Below are 15,427 nucleotides of genomic sequence, written 5' to 3'. Positions count from 1 at the left end.
AATATTTAAAGCAAAATGAAATGAGAGAGGAAGCAGGCATTTCAGTGATGAAATTAAAGACCCATCCACATAAGTGGGGGGACAGATTAGGAAATAAAATCTCGCTTTTCTGTTCCACTCTGCTGTCCTCTCCCCTGCTCTCCTCTGAGCCTTGAACGGTGTTGTGCTGTGCTCTCGTCTCCTTGGGTCGGAGGATCAGATTAAAATGTCTTGGGGACAGGAGGACTATGTGATTGGAGTGTAAAGTAGCAACCACCCCAGGAGCCAATGCACTCACTGCCACATCTTGTCACTCCTGCCAATCCCTTGCCTCTTCACCCCCCCCACACACACATCTCCTCTCCCCTCCATCTCCTGCGCTCACTCTTTTGCTCTTTCTCACTCCCACTCTGACTATGAGTGAATTTTAAACCTGCCTGCCACACTCACACTAAATGAAATGTGGCAAACAATAGACTATGGCCGTGTGAGTTGCGCCAGACACAGACTCCAAAATATGCCCTGTAATGTCAAGCAGCCATTCTCTTCAGATTTTACATCTTTTTTTCATAGTGTCCAAAATATATAAAATAGATTCATAGAATGGCATAATAACACATCTAAATTTAATCCAACTAGGGAGTAATGTTCCATTTCCTTTATCTGTTCATACTTTTTTCAGTAAGTAATGTCTCAGCATGAGTGTGCTCATGAATGACTTCTGGCGGATCTGTGGATCAGCTGGTACTGTGGGTAAATTATCATTTCATTATTTTTAATATTTAAGGGTATTTTTGAGGCTCTGAGCTGTCAGTCTCTACAGTGACTTGAACATTTTTTTACTTCTTCTTTTTTTGTCTGTCCCTGTCAGTCAGTGTCTTTCTTATCATCTTATCGTTAAGGCAATCCAGCATCAGACGGCTGTAAGGTGGAGAGATGACGGAAGTCTACAGAGGCCAGAGCTTGTGCAAGCTGGTTGGAGTGCAGACAAGACAAAAGAGGAAGTCTCCAAAGCAGAACCTCTTCCAATTTCTCCACATCTGAGTGTCTATTTTATTCTGCCATTGCCTGGAGGGAAGATTCTTTTCCCTCTGTCTGCTGCTCTGCCCCTCACTCACTGTCAGGACTCCTCATTTAGTGCAGTGTGTACGTGTTTGTCTGGGCTTTTGTGTGTGTCCATCTGTCCTAAGTCTGCGTATTCCTGTGTGAATGCCTGTGTTTGCCTGTAAATGTCTGCCTATGTACATATTAGCACTGCGTATGTGTTGTATTTGCATGAACGTTCACAGAAAAACCCTGCAGTGCTAATGCAATATTTATTCAGGTTTGAGGGAGGACTTCTACAATGGCTACTGCTCTGCTGAATAAGTGTGTGAGACAGTAGATCTTGAGGCCACAGCAGGACACACCGGCTCCTCATTACAGTTGATATCTTGCAGCGTTAACAGGTGGAGGTTAGCTTGCCTCTGACTGCAGACTCCACTTTGGATACTCACTCTGATGTGCAGCCGCCTGCCTTCAGTAACATTACCTCATATCAATACATGTGGGGGCTGTCTGCCCACGCACCAGATATTCACTTTTGGCAAAGAAACATTCTTGCTAAGATGCAGAAATGTGCATCAATATTTCATGCTCCTTTCAGCTTGAATGTCAGCCATGGTCGGAGTCACGCTGGCTTTATTACTGACACACAGGGAGCAAGGACAGTGATATGCAGTTAGTTCACCATTCAAAAAAGTAATATAAGAAGGACGTCAGCATCATTATTATACATACCTTCTTCCCCCCCTCCATGTTAAACCCATGCTGTGCTCTTTATGTGCACTTCCCATGCCTGAGCATTTTCACAACAACACATTCTCTCATCTTTTCATTAATGTTTCATAAATGCTTAGTTGAAATTAAGAGCTTATTTGAATCGGGTCCAATTTCATTACCACCCACCTATCCATTCTGCACTATCTTCCCCCGTCTCATCACAATAGCAGTTAAGAGAGCAGGGGGGCAGAGGTACTTCTGCAATATGCTTTGTCGCTTTGTGTCTGCTTGCAGTGTTATTTATATACCAGATCTCATAAGCAATCCGTCTCTCAGTGTAGCGGCTGTAAACTTGCGTATGTTTCGCAACACTAGCTTACTTATGTAAATATGATTGTTATTAAGTTCCCTCTCTGCAGAGAAGAATGGCTCGTTGACACTGGTTCATCCAGCATATTGTTCACACCATACAGCCCAGCAGATATCTCATTAGGGTGGGAACAACAGTTTCCTCAATATCTAATAATGTTACTCAAAAATATACATAAGGTCTGCAGAGTAGAATGAGAAATATACACAGTGTGTGAGGGAGGTCAGGCCTGAGAGTGCTGCATTTGAGTCCTGATAATGAGATACACTGAACATGTTGCTATCAGTGGCAGCGAGCTATGACTTCAGGTCTGGGGGATAATCCTCTCCTCCCAGACACAGACGGTGGTTTAAGGAGAGAGGAGGCGTTCAGTTCGCTGTCCCAGAAACACTTCCATTAGATGTGAAGGATGAAATAGAATATGTAAGTGCCAGAATTGAAGCTGTCACACTCACGGCTGCCATGCAAAAGCCCATTAAGAAGATGACAGCGGCAATAAAAACAACAGGAGACTGGGAGGAGGGATTAAAAATCAATTGGACTAAGTCACCAAAATGAAAATTATTCTTAAGATTTCGAACATGCCCCGCTAAATGCATCACTCCGGGGTTCCCTCTGTTCCCTTCATATCCCAACATGATGTCCTGCAGTCCACAGGAGCAGCATATCCAACATATTCCCTCACCAGCATGTGGTTAGAGGAGTGATCAGCGTAGCATTCCTCCGACCACAACCTCCCATACTCACATCCTACCATAAACAGAATGATGAAAAGAAAGATGCTGATGGACAGATAGGCTGCAGAAAAACACTTGTGGCTTGAGAAAGGCTGACAGGGAAAATTGGAACGGCTCTAATTTCAGTCCAAGCAAGGCACTTTCCTTTAGCGAAGTTCAAATGGTCAAGATGTGATCATTGACAGTGCTGAACCACAACTTCAGTGCTGTGTCTGCTGATGAAGGGGAAGAGGAGACGAGATGTCAGGCAGAGGGGAGGAGAGGGTGAAGTCATTGCTAAACTTAAAAATTCATGAGCACAGCATGTAAATACCCCAAGACCTTTTCTTAAGTTATTCTTTCTTTCCTGTACACAACAGACTACATTAATCCAGTCCCACTATATGCTCAACAAATGATCATGACTGGATGTCTATTAACTATGATCTTTATTGTATGAGCAATCACACTATAAAAATACCTCCATCTGAACAGTGACTTAAACCCACTTTTTTCCAAGGATAATCAACTTGTCTCCAGAATTTTCCTAAATTGTGTAATTTTCTTAACACTGGGCTGATATGCCTTATTCTGACCAACTTTAACGTATTTATACTAGTATATAGTAGTCTTTATACAACGTTAACATCAACGTGCCAAGGTACAAAGGATGGAAATTAGCTGCTCGCTACAATCCTACATATTTACACGAAAGTGTCCATTAATATGTATTGTCCCTGAGAAAGTAAAATAAATAAATAAATAAATAAAATATATAGTATATTTACACTACACAGGAAAAAAATCTTGCATTTCTAACATTGGAAATAAGTGGTATTATCATCTGCCTACCAGATTTTTCACTTGTTTCAAAAGTACAGACAGAAATGTGATATAATTTTCAGAGACATTATTTTTATTAGTGTATACAAGCAAGAAATGAATAATTGTAATGTTTTCATAAAGTTAGAATAAATCTTTTTATTCTACCTAAGCATGGATAGTGGTTTTACGTGCACCTTATCTCTGAGTAGCAATAATATCACAGGAGCCAAACCAAAATAAAGAGCTTTTGAAAGGTTTTTCTTTCATTGATTGAAATTCTTAGCCGTTTGAGGCATGTCAGCTACTGCGAAAACCTTTTCTCATACTGATGTTCAAAAAACTCTAAAAGCTACAAAGCCTTTAATTTTACATGTGGGTGCTTCAACAACAATTTGCTGGGGTTATATCAACAGGGTGTTACATAAGAATACCATTTCACAACTAAGACTAACGTTCTTATCTCATGTGTAAGTTCTGATGTAATGTTTTGCAGTCTAGATAATTTAGTGAAAAGGCAAAGAAAATGACCTCGTCACTTGTCGATGTTGTCTCAGATGACAATGCCATGATTTACTGTAGTTTGGAAACGTGGACTCCACAAGCCTCCATAGCCTCAGGGGACAAGTTTGGAAAGGTGAGAGGTGGGGGGGGGCATGTACTATGAAACCAAACCATCTACCTGATGATATTAAATGAGTTGTCCTGCATAGTGCAAATAAGCTCAGCATCTCTGTGTTTTTAAGAGCAACGATTAACAAACTTCAGTGGGATTAGCCAATTAGGCCTTAGGGCCTGCGGTGTCAGCGTCAGGCCTTGCAGGATAGACTTCCTCCAGTGTTTCATTAGAGCGACCCCAGAGCTGGCTGCTGTAAAGCCAGAGCTAAATGAGATCATAAATCTACAGCTCCCTACTTTATGAGCGTGACGGGAAGTCTATTACAACTTTCATAAGCAACCTGCAGAAGGAGCAAGCAAGCAGAGGCAAGAGTCGACCCCATGATGTGGGGCAGAGCTGACCGCTGCACTGTGAGCTGAGCTCTCCATTGCTACTCAGACACTGTAGCAACAATGAGGACATAAGAACAAGAGAGCCGAGATCTAATAAAAGTTGTTGAGAGAGAAAAGAGAGCAGCAATGAGGATATGAGAGGTCAAGGTGAGATGGACTGAGAGCGACAATAAAAAAGCAAGAGCAGCCACAGGCCTATCTCTATTTCTGCTTTCCATTCCAATAACTTCCCCTTTACTGTAACAATAGCAACTTTGTTTATCTAAGTTCCACAGCTTCTCTTTCTCTCTCTCTCTCTCTCTCTCTCTCTCTCTGCAGAGTGATGTGCTCTGCCAGGTGTTATCATCTTTGGATGTTTGTTCCCCGGCTCCGCCAACAGCAATGCAGAAACATCTGTCCCTGCTTGGTTAAGAAACACAGAGTTCCATTGTATCTCTGCTACGGCCAAAGATCAGATCTCATTTCTCTAATTTTCTGGCCTGCCGAGCTAATGCTGGAATGAGCCACACGCAAATAGGCGTGCAGGCACACACATACACACGCGCGCACGCACTTAAAATGAACGATTGCTCAATTCTCAATACACAGGCCAGCTGCTGGTCTCTAAAATAAAACTCAATGAAACTCCCCATGATGTCCCTGGTCTCCCCTGCTCCCAAGGAAAACAGATTACCACAATCAGCACAGCATGGTTGCCAGTCAATAATATGACTCATAAACTCATCATACGCCTCTCCCGTCTGCCTCCTCCCTCTTTCCCGCTGCCTCTCTGCCACCTCCCACCTCGCCCTCTCCATCACTCCCCTCCATGACTAACGCCCCTCCTGCACGCTCACTTTTCACCTGCGGCTCCCTCTTTCCAAGTGAGAGCACGACGGGGAAGATCTGTGAAGCGTTATTGAAACGGGACAGACAAAGCGAAACGGTCGGAGCTCTTTTGGAGGTAAAATGATTGACACTGACCAATGTCCAGTGCCCACAAAAGTGTGGCTCTAACTGCACACTTTTGGGAGCAGGTTGTTAGAGGCATGCTGGGTGCCGTGGTGAAAAGCAGTTGGCATCCACTCCACTGTCAGACGGGTACAAGATAGCTCTATCATGACTGGCGCGAAAAGGAGGAGGGAGGCGAGAGAGGCACCGTGGCTAGTGTGAGAAAACACTGTATCAACTGTTGTAACACTGTCAGTTTTGCAGTGGAGGAGAGTAAGGACTGCAGTGGCGTGTGAATGGTGCGATCCAAATGGTTCTGAAGGCTGAAGCAGAGATTCACAAGTGAGTTCACAAATTCATATAACACGCTGGCAAAGGAAGGCAACAAAAGCCCAATTATTAGTCCACACTGCAGAAAATCTCCTTCTCCATCCAGCAAGTCATTTAATTTTATTTTCAGCCTTAAAATCTTGTTTCTGTTAAAACAAGAGAAATGAAATCTACCAGTGGGATGAGACAACCCAACTTGCTTTGAGTGCAGTTTCTCTTGTATCAGGATTGTTTTCTTGGAACAAGTTTAAATATTTTTAAAATGAGACAGACTAAGGCAGGTCAGCCAACTAGTATCAAGAAAATGACACTTAATTCTGGAAACAAGATGATTAGAATTGGATTATCTCATCCCCCTGTCAGATTTGTTGGACCAAATTTGAGATTAAATGACTTGATAAGACAGATTTTTTTTTTCAGTGCAACAACTGACAGATGTATTTGGACCAAGAACCTGGGTTCAAATACAGCTCACTGAAAAAACCCTCCCTCTAGTCTTAAAATTAATTTGCTCTGTCCCCAAATGAACAAATAAATACATAAATTAAGTATCTAAAAAATACTATGGCTTTCAGATTTTAAGACACTAAATGATTTTTAAGGTCATTTAGTATCTTAAAACTATAATCCTAAAAACTTGAAAAAACTTAAAAAAGTGAAAATATCTGCCAGTGCGATGAGATAATTCCACTTTTTTCCAGTGCTAGTCAACATGTTTCGTGAATTTTGCCTTATTCTGCCTTGTTTCAACTTATTTATAATTGCTCCGATAAAGATTCAAGAAAGAAATGAAACTATATTGGAAATGTGGGATTATCCCACCGTGTTGGCAGATTTTTTCACTTTTTAACATATTCACATTTTCAGAAAAGCAAGATTTTATGACTGAATATAGGACTAAATGTTCTTTTTTCAGTGTGGGTACAAGCTGTCAAATTATTAGTTGCTGAAATGAGAACTTTCAAAACATATCACAAGAATGGCCATCCCTGAAGTTCCAATTGCCGCTCTGTGGCTCTCCACACCACTTCACATTTAACGGCCAGTGGAGGACACCTGCCAGGGTCTGAACTCATATAAACCCGGGCAGAGGCAGCACGATAAACATAAAAGCATAGTACTGCCATAAAAATGTGCAGCAGTGTTTAATCTTTTATCCATAGCCAGGAATCGATCTTAACAATCCGCTTTATTAGATTGCACTGTGGATGTGATAAAGTTTACAGTCACACACGCTGACAGACGGAGGCTGGGTATTCCCAATCAGAATCACAGCCCCGGCCCTTTTGTGCGCTGCCATTGTTTGTTCCACGCTCTCCTCTGATGCCCGGGAATATTTTCTTCACTCTTCTGCTTCACAGCTTTCTTATTATTTCAGAAATCAGAGGGACAGCCCTTTGTGTGTGACCGACTTCACACTGACATCAGCCACACCACATACAAATGCATTCAAACAGAAACCAAAAAAAATAAATGTGTTGTTCTGTGGTCATGCAGTATTACGTATGTACATATGTAGGTGTTTGCTGCTGCCCCACGCAGATTCAGACCCACAGGAACACAGCATTTATAACAGCAGCTATAAATAAGGTCCAGTCTATAGCCTATACATGCCTGGCACATTTAGAGCGTACTTGGCTGTGCCATACAGTATAGCCACAATGAATACATAAATCCATCTTAACAAGTCATTTAAGTCTGATATTCAGTCCTCAAAATGTTTCCAGTACGAATCAAGTTGTTTCAATAATTTTCTTGAATCTGCAGTGGAAATAAGCAAGATTATCTCTTCCCACTAGCAGATTTTTTTCACTTGTTTTAAGAAAAGCAAGATTCTTAAGGCTCATTGTGAGACTAAATGACTTGCTAAGATGGAGATTGACTGCAGTGCACTCCACTCCCAAAGTGTGAGAGAGTTATAGGCTTTCCTTTGGCTCATTAAGAAACATGGTTTTGCCCTTTCCAGATGTGTACAAACATCCAGGCAATGTTGTGCTCGGTGCCGTCACAGAAAGGCGCATATAAACTCTGTCAGCTGTGTTCTTGGATCAGCTGGTTGGAAGACAGGGGCGGAAAGCAAGTGAAGCAGACTTTGATTATAGCTCTGAGCTGGGAGAATATGGGACGCAGCATGCATGGGAGATGCAGGAGTGTGGAGCAGCCACGCATAGCCACTGGCATGCAAGTGCCACAATGTCAAGACACCAGAGCTAGATTGTCTTTGATTAGAGCTTCTAAACATTTCTATGACTCATGACTGCTTCTAAGATTGTCATAGGCAAATGTTTCATTAATAGTGATGGCACTTTGAGGCGAGGATTTACATTAATGTTTCATACTCTGCCATTGTTTATGAGAGGGGGATGTTCCTGTCTCAAAGTGAAGACATTTCCCATCACAACAGCCTGGTGCAGTGTTTCCTGGCACCATCAAACTGGCTCATCTGCTTTTGATGAAACTTTGAGATGAACTTCAATAACGGCATTTCTCCTTCACTCATTGAGAATGCGGGCTGCCGCTAAGACATTGTCCAATCAAAGCTGCTTTATTGCATGCAATCATTTGAAATAGAAATAATGAGCCACAAGTCTTGATTTGAATGAGTTTGCTGGAAAGCGCATTTGTTGTTATAATTTTTTTTTTTTTTTTCGTATAATTTACCCCCTCAAAACTGCATCCAGTTGAAAAGATGCTTATCCAGTTCATGATCTCCAGGGGGGAAATCCAATAGGATCACACCTTCTAAGACTGGGAATTGACCAGTGTTCAGCTATAGAATTTAACACTGAATAATTCAAACAAGTCTTACGCTTTGATACCACTGCAGAGATTTGATCTCAACTTTGATGCTGTACTTGAAGTTACCTGCAGATACCAAAAGTTAACTTGTAGAGAAGATAATACTAAATATTAAAAAACATTTTGGAGCCAGTGCTTGTAGCTAGGTGTGTTGACTGACCTGCCAACAACGTCAACATTTTTAAAACAGATGAAACTCTGCTCAGACATTTCCTCTGAAGAGGTTTCAACCTGGCTCTTCACTGCAACATAAAGTAGACGCAAAGTGGGTAACAGATGTTTAAATGAACACTTATAAATTATAAACCATACTTATAGAGTCCACTTCAAACAGATGGACCTTCACCCCTGCGACAAAAATGCCATCACACATATACATACATGCATAAGCACATACATGCACACACACACACACACACACTAACATACACCCAGATGGATTCAGATCCCCTGGGATGCTCAGTCGTTTCAATGCAGCAAAGCATTCATCACTGGATAAAGTTCCAGAACAACATTTAAGATAGGGACAAAGACAATCATTCACTATTAATGATCCAGAAAATGGCAAAATCATTCCATTGCTTGAAATTTGAAAATTGCCTTTCTTATCTCCCATATGCAGGCTGAGACTCATAGATATATGGGCAACACAGTGCCAGCATGTTTGTATGCGTATGTGAGACACAAGTAAGACATTGACGAAATAACAACAGACATCATCACTTCACACACACTCCTATGCCACTGCCATTCAGCTACTATACATTTCACCTTCTCGAAGTCAAGTGTGTTGTATTGGAGAGAGAGGGAGGATTGGGAGGATTTATAGACAAATGCAGCGAGAGAGAAATAAGACATAGTTGCAACAGAGTCTCAACCTCCCCGGCTCCCCCATCACCTCTGAATCTGAACAGCATCCTCCCCACCCCGGAGCTGACTGACAGATGGGATCAGCCTGAGCATCACTCAGAACTGTTCTCCACCCCCTGTCACCCCAGCAAAAACATATGATTTACCATGACCGTACACATTGCATCCTCCACCTCTCACCATCACTCACAGTCACAGGCTCACAATTCAACCATTTCATACTTAATGCAACACTCACAACATGTGCATCGCTCACACTTGGTTGGAGCATTGCTTTCACATGCATGCCTACCTCCATTATCTCTCTCTCATTAATGCAATATAGCCCTTGAGACAGACCCCTCTTAGTCCCCATGCTGTTCGTGCACCCTGCCCTGAGAACCCGGTGCCATTGCTATTTGTGCAGATATCTGCACATACACACATACACACCACAACACACAAGCTCCAAGCTCACATACCTCCACCCTCCCAAATTTCCCCATCTCACTCTCTCCCTCTCTGTCTCCCTGCTGTGTCACCTTCTTTCCTCTGTCCCATTCTCTTTTGCTTTCTTACATGCACACAGCAGTAACACTGCATATAAAACACAGTGCACACACACTTGCAATAATGCGAAAGGAGTTACGCACGCTGACAATCCTCTCGGAGGTGCCCCCTCTGGAGATGGTGGTCCCGTTGAGTCCCACCAGAGAGGGCAGTGTTTGGGACATCCAGTTGGTCACCATGGCCATGGTGCTGAGCACCGCCCCGATCTTCAGCATGGGAACACTCATTTTTCCTGCCTGCCGGGCCCCGGCACAAACGGCCCTCCAGCCAGCCCTCGCTGCTCTGCCCTACCTCGGTTCCAGTCAACCCCACTCTGCTCTGCCGGCACTTGATCACACAGCCTAGACAGGGAACCAGTCAGTCAGCCTCAGCCTGAGCCCGAGCAGCAGCACAGCCACAGAGCTGGTAAAGCACAAGACCAGGCTCTCACACCACAGTCTTAGTCAAAGGGAAAGCCAGAGACCGGGTAGAGGAGGAAAGCAGCTCACATCCAACAGCATCACGCTGGAATCTTCCCTCTCAGAGTGACTGACTCACAGACTCACCCCCTCCCTCTCTCTCTCTCTCTCTCTCTCTCTCTCTCTCCCTCTCTCTCTCTTTTTCCATCTCTCTCACTCCCTCACTCTCCCCTCATTTCTCCCTCTCTCTCCCTCTCTCTTTCTCAAGATGCAGAGCTGCGCATTGGCTGCCTCTCTGTCTCATCCCCTCCCAATCAGCCTCTGCTCTCTTCTTGCCAGCCCTGTTTTGCATGCATGCATCCATTCTTTTCCTTTCCTCGCTCTTTCTCTGACATTTGCCTGTTCTTTTATGACTCACATCTTGGTGTGTGCGCACACACATTTTGTGTGGGGTGGAGATCTGAGGGAAACCAAAATCAGAGAGGGGATCTGAGTTCTGAGTGAGGTGACAAAATAACATGGTGTGTTCTCAGTTCTTCCTAAGCACAGTAGTCCGCAGGCTGTCCAGCAGTATTGGCCTCTTCATGTCATCTGTCCTGGATAGAGTTGAGGGAATAGAGGGTCTGACGGATAAATGAAAGGATGCCTGGGGCGGCTGTGGAGGCGACATGGGCAGGTGGTTTCGCAAGGTATAAATGTGGGAGAAGGTGAGGTGTTCCAGCCCACGACTGCTCCTGACAGCTCATCCGTCATTCTGTTTCGTGACACCTCCTTAATCAGCCCTAAACATTCACTCCTACAGTATCTTGCACTACCCACTCGACCCTCCGCGTATCGCCACACACAGTTATAGTGTCTTCTTGGCACTCACCGCTTACCATGTGTTGCTGATGCTATCCAACTTGTACCTATGAGGACAGATTTCCATGGAAATTGTATTGTGGGAGTTGATGACATCGATTGTTTGTAAGAGATAAGAGCTATCAGCACACTTCGGATGTTAACTTGATAAATAAAACTTTAGATTTGCCATGAAATGCCTTCTTCTTTGTGCTCTCCTCCCTTAAGTAAAACGGGAAGCTATCTTCCAGTTGGCATATGTTTTATCATTGGTATATTGCTATGATTCAAATGTTTTGAGCTTTCAGTATGTTTACAGCTGGAAAGCTGGAGTCAGATTTCAGACCTGAAATCAGCTCTGCCACTCGGTGTCAGTTCACCTTAGGGACTCTGCTTCACTTTCATTTTACACCCTCAACAGCAATGCGTAATGATGACAGAATGGCCTGCTCAGACCAAATGGCCAAGTCATCTCCCTTTCTTGCTTGCTCCCTGGTCTGCTGACTTATTCATTTTGTCAGCCATGGTTGGGCTCCCCTCCCCATCCAGTCACGCAGTGTGAGTGATATGGGCTTCGCTGTGTGGGGTGCACTGTGATGTGATATGAGAGGAGACAGCTTTCTGAGACCCATCCAAAAAATGTCAGCGCGCCTCAGCTCACCTGCTGGCTCCAGCACCACTCTCGCTTCAGCTGTGCAATTTTTGCAGCAAGACTGCCCCCATGTGGTCGTCATATGAATTACATCCACCAGAGCTGGTGTCTGTTGTTGTTGCTATGCAAGACTGAGTCTGGTGACATGTAGTTGTCACTTTCTGTGAAGGCATCAAGAAGATGTGAGGGGGCATGTGGCATCACCGTTTAGAGTCACACTGCGCACCATGTCTGACTGAGAAGTTCTGCTGAAGAAAAAGTGGTTCTATGAAACGTGGTACACACACACAAACACGCACACTCACTCACACACACACACACACACACACACACACACACACGCACGGACATGCAAAGTATACTCATGACTGCAGGTTTTCTGATCCTGGTTATGACAGGGCCCAAAGCCAAGAACCATTATGGAACAGCCAGGATTAGGCACGGTGCCAAACCTGAGAGAGTCAAGTTAATTCACTTAGCTCATCTCATTACATTTCACACAAGTGATCAGATGTTCATCTAAGAGAGAGGCGTCTTCTGTATTTCAGGTCTAGATTGTGTTTATTTAAACCAATCAGTCAAATGTGTATAAGATAAATTATGAGCAGCAGTATCAGATAGCCTTTGTTGTACCAATGTGGAAATCTGGGCAAAAGTGCTTTTCCTCAACAAAGTCATAATCGATAAACAAATTTAAAGTCAAAATTCATCACAACCATTTTCCATCTAGTGACAATGGTAAAAACTTGAGATGAGACACCAACTCAGAACAAATAAATCTAATATAAATAAGAATGACTCAGTTATCTGAGCATCTAGATAAACACCCACTGCATGTCCCATATGGCCTTCTGGTTCTGTCTGTCTCCCTGAGTGTTAGTAATCCCAACAGATTCAGACACAAATTAACCATTTCAGACCCGTGGAACTTGTGGGCAGACTTTTGTTCTGAAAGGTTTTTAATTAACTGATTTACTTAATTATTTATTTTTACGTTTTTAAAGTTTTAATTGTTGTTTTTATAATTTTAAGTTTTATAATTTTCATTGTTTTTACCCCCTTTTTTTAAATAGAGAATTATAATAGTTATAAATAAAGATTTCTTGTAATTTACTTTTCTTTCTCATTTTCTGGTCATGTTTCTGCTCCTGTTCTGGTAATTGTCCTGTATTTTTTTTTTTTTTTTTAACCATTTTTTGTGATAATATTCTGGTCATTTTAAGGTGATTTTCTTATAATTTGTTTTCTTAATTTTTGGCTATTTTTTTTTTTTTTCACAATGTTACAATTTTTGTCGGGGTTGTTTTGTGATGATTCTTTGAAAGAATTCAAGTGAATTCAATTCAAGTGACTTCAGGTTTCAAAGAGTTAATGTTTATAACGGTTCAGCCTTCCTGAGGGAACTGTCTGCCAGATGGTAAAAACTGAAACTAGGTTTTTTTGAGCCTGTCTAACCACAGACTTCTCAAACATTTTTTTGGACAGGCAATTTTTTTTTTTTTTTTTTTAACATGCATAATCTGTCTAATCACTCGTAACGAAATGACATTAACAGATTTGTGTGAATGCAGTAGTGCTGACACTCCAAATTAAAGGAGTGAAGAAACCGCAGTGTTACTGCTGGCGAGAGCTTCACACAGCAGATGCCAGACTGCTGTCTTCTGTGGTTTGCCATTCTATAGGCTCTCTATAGCAGAGCTGTCCAGAGGGGATGCAGTAAGCATCATATTCACAGGGGGGCAGCAGAGTTTCAAACATTGATGCACTAGCAGCTATACTGTGCCTTGTATCTATATATCTACATTTCTACCTGGCTCTTCTACTCAGCCACTTCAAGCAGGGGGCTGGAGCTGAACTGAGAGCAGGCTGGGTGGCAAAAGAAAATCATCCAAGATGGTGGTTTTCAAATCAGAATTTAAAGAGACCAACCAGACCCAATAATTTAGAAACCAAGGTAAGCTGGATAATTCACACACACATACACCCACACACACCCACACACACCCACACGCACACACATACACACAAACACACACACATGCATGCACACACACTGATATGGTGTGCTCATAGCTCCCAATGTATCATTTCAATACTGTTCACAGTACAATAATCTTATGAAAGTTTTGTGATATATCAGTGCTTCCTACTCCGTTTTGTCATTATTTTATCATAGTAAAAGTTGTTTTAATATCCTAGTTGGAAATATATTTTCAAAGTCAATTACATGTGAGAGTAAAAATCATGATTTATTTACTAAATGAAATCCCAGACCTTTCAGAGGTCTAGTTATTTCTATAAAAAAATCACTGAAATGCAAACAGTCATGCTTGGCATCAACATATCAAAAAACCTTCTTGGTGAAACATATACTTTTTTTCATTTCCCCTCAGTTTCGCAATGTGTGGTGTTTTTTTATAGCTTATATTTGGATTTTGGAGTGTGATTGCAGTATGTGTTGCGGTTCCCTCTATTTTTCTTGTTATTTTAAGTCTTTCTTTTTTTTTTTCTTTTTCTTGGCTGCACTATAAAATCATAATGAAATTCAAGGAAGCCGCCATCATCGAGAAAATCTCATATCATAGCTCTTTTAAGGTGTTTCACCTCTGAATCTTGATCCCCTATTTTAAGGTATCTTTTCATTTGAGACCACCATGGTCACTTTGGCCATATAGACTGGAGTGCTTTCTGTTTTAAAATTCCCTTTATAGAGTACAGGTCAGAAGTCATAAATTGTAAAAAGTGAAGTCTTCATAAAGTGAAGGACTTAATACAGCATGGGACTAGTGAGTATGATGAGGACAATCTGCCTTACCTCAAAGGAATCCAAGCTCTGCCAATCAACTGTCTAATCAGAGAGTCTGTTGGCAGAACAAGCTTTCATTAAATATTAGCTAGAGAGGAAGTCAGCCATTTAACCTGTATTAATTTAATCCTTTCTGATTAATTTTCACAGCCATTTCTCACAATTTCCATTCTAATAATCAGCCAGCCTCATTTTCTCTCTGCTACTCTGCTGTGCCATTATCTTTAATTCTCTGCCTCTCCCTTTTGTTCTCTTCTTCTGTGACAATTATTCTGCCTTTACCGTCACCTCTCACTCTCTGTGCTTGTCCCTGTCCCTGGCCCCCTGTCAGTGAAGAGAAATGGCATCATATCACTTCAACCTGCATGCATCCTCATATCTTCCATTCCTGTTTTCAGCCAATAAATTCTCACTGGTGATATTAACTAGTTTATCACATGCTTGGCCTCAAGTCTGCACACGTGCATGCACTCAAAACATGACATCCACATCTACTCTCTCAAGCCAACATGGTGTTGCACTTTATAATAAACATCTAAGGGGGAAAAAAATCCATTGTGCTCCTAGCCTGTGGGCATGTTCTATAAAGGGCAT

At 42.3% G+C, this 15,427-nt stretch overlaps 1 protein-coding gene across 2 annotated transcripts in view; it reads right to left on the bottom strand.

The window, feature by feature from the left end:
* Positions 1 to 15,427, bottom strand: part of olfm2a (olfactomedin 2a) — a 44,185-nt gene that overhangs the window by 12,380 nt on the left and 16,378 nt on the right. The window contains exon 1 of one of the 2 annotated variants that reach the window (XM_030058145.1): positions 10,221 to 10,364. The exons of the other annotated variant lie outside the window; for it this stretch is intronic. Coding sequence (XP_029914005.1) covers positions 10,221 to 10,364 — 144 coding nt within the window. Of the gene's footprint in view, positions 1 to 10,220; positions 10,365 to 15,427 lie in introns of those variants that run through there. 2 annotated transcript variants of the gene reach the window in all.

This window comes from Myripristis murdjan, chromosome 8 (genome assembly GCF_902150065.1).
Source record: "Myripristis murdjan chromosome 8, fMyrMur1.1, whole genome shotgun sequence".
Lineage (NCBI taxonomy): Eukaryota > Metazoa > Chordata > Actinopteri > Holocentriformes > Holocentridae > Myripristis > Myripristis murdjan.
This window is presented reverse-complemented; position numbering and strand designations above follow the sequence as displayed.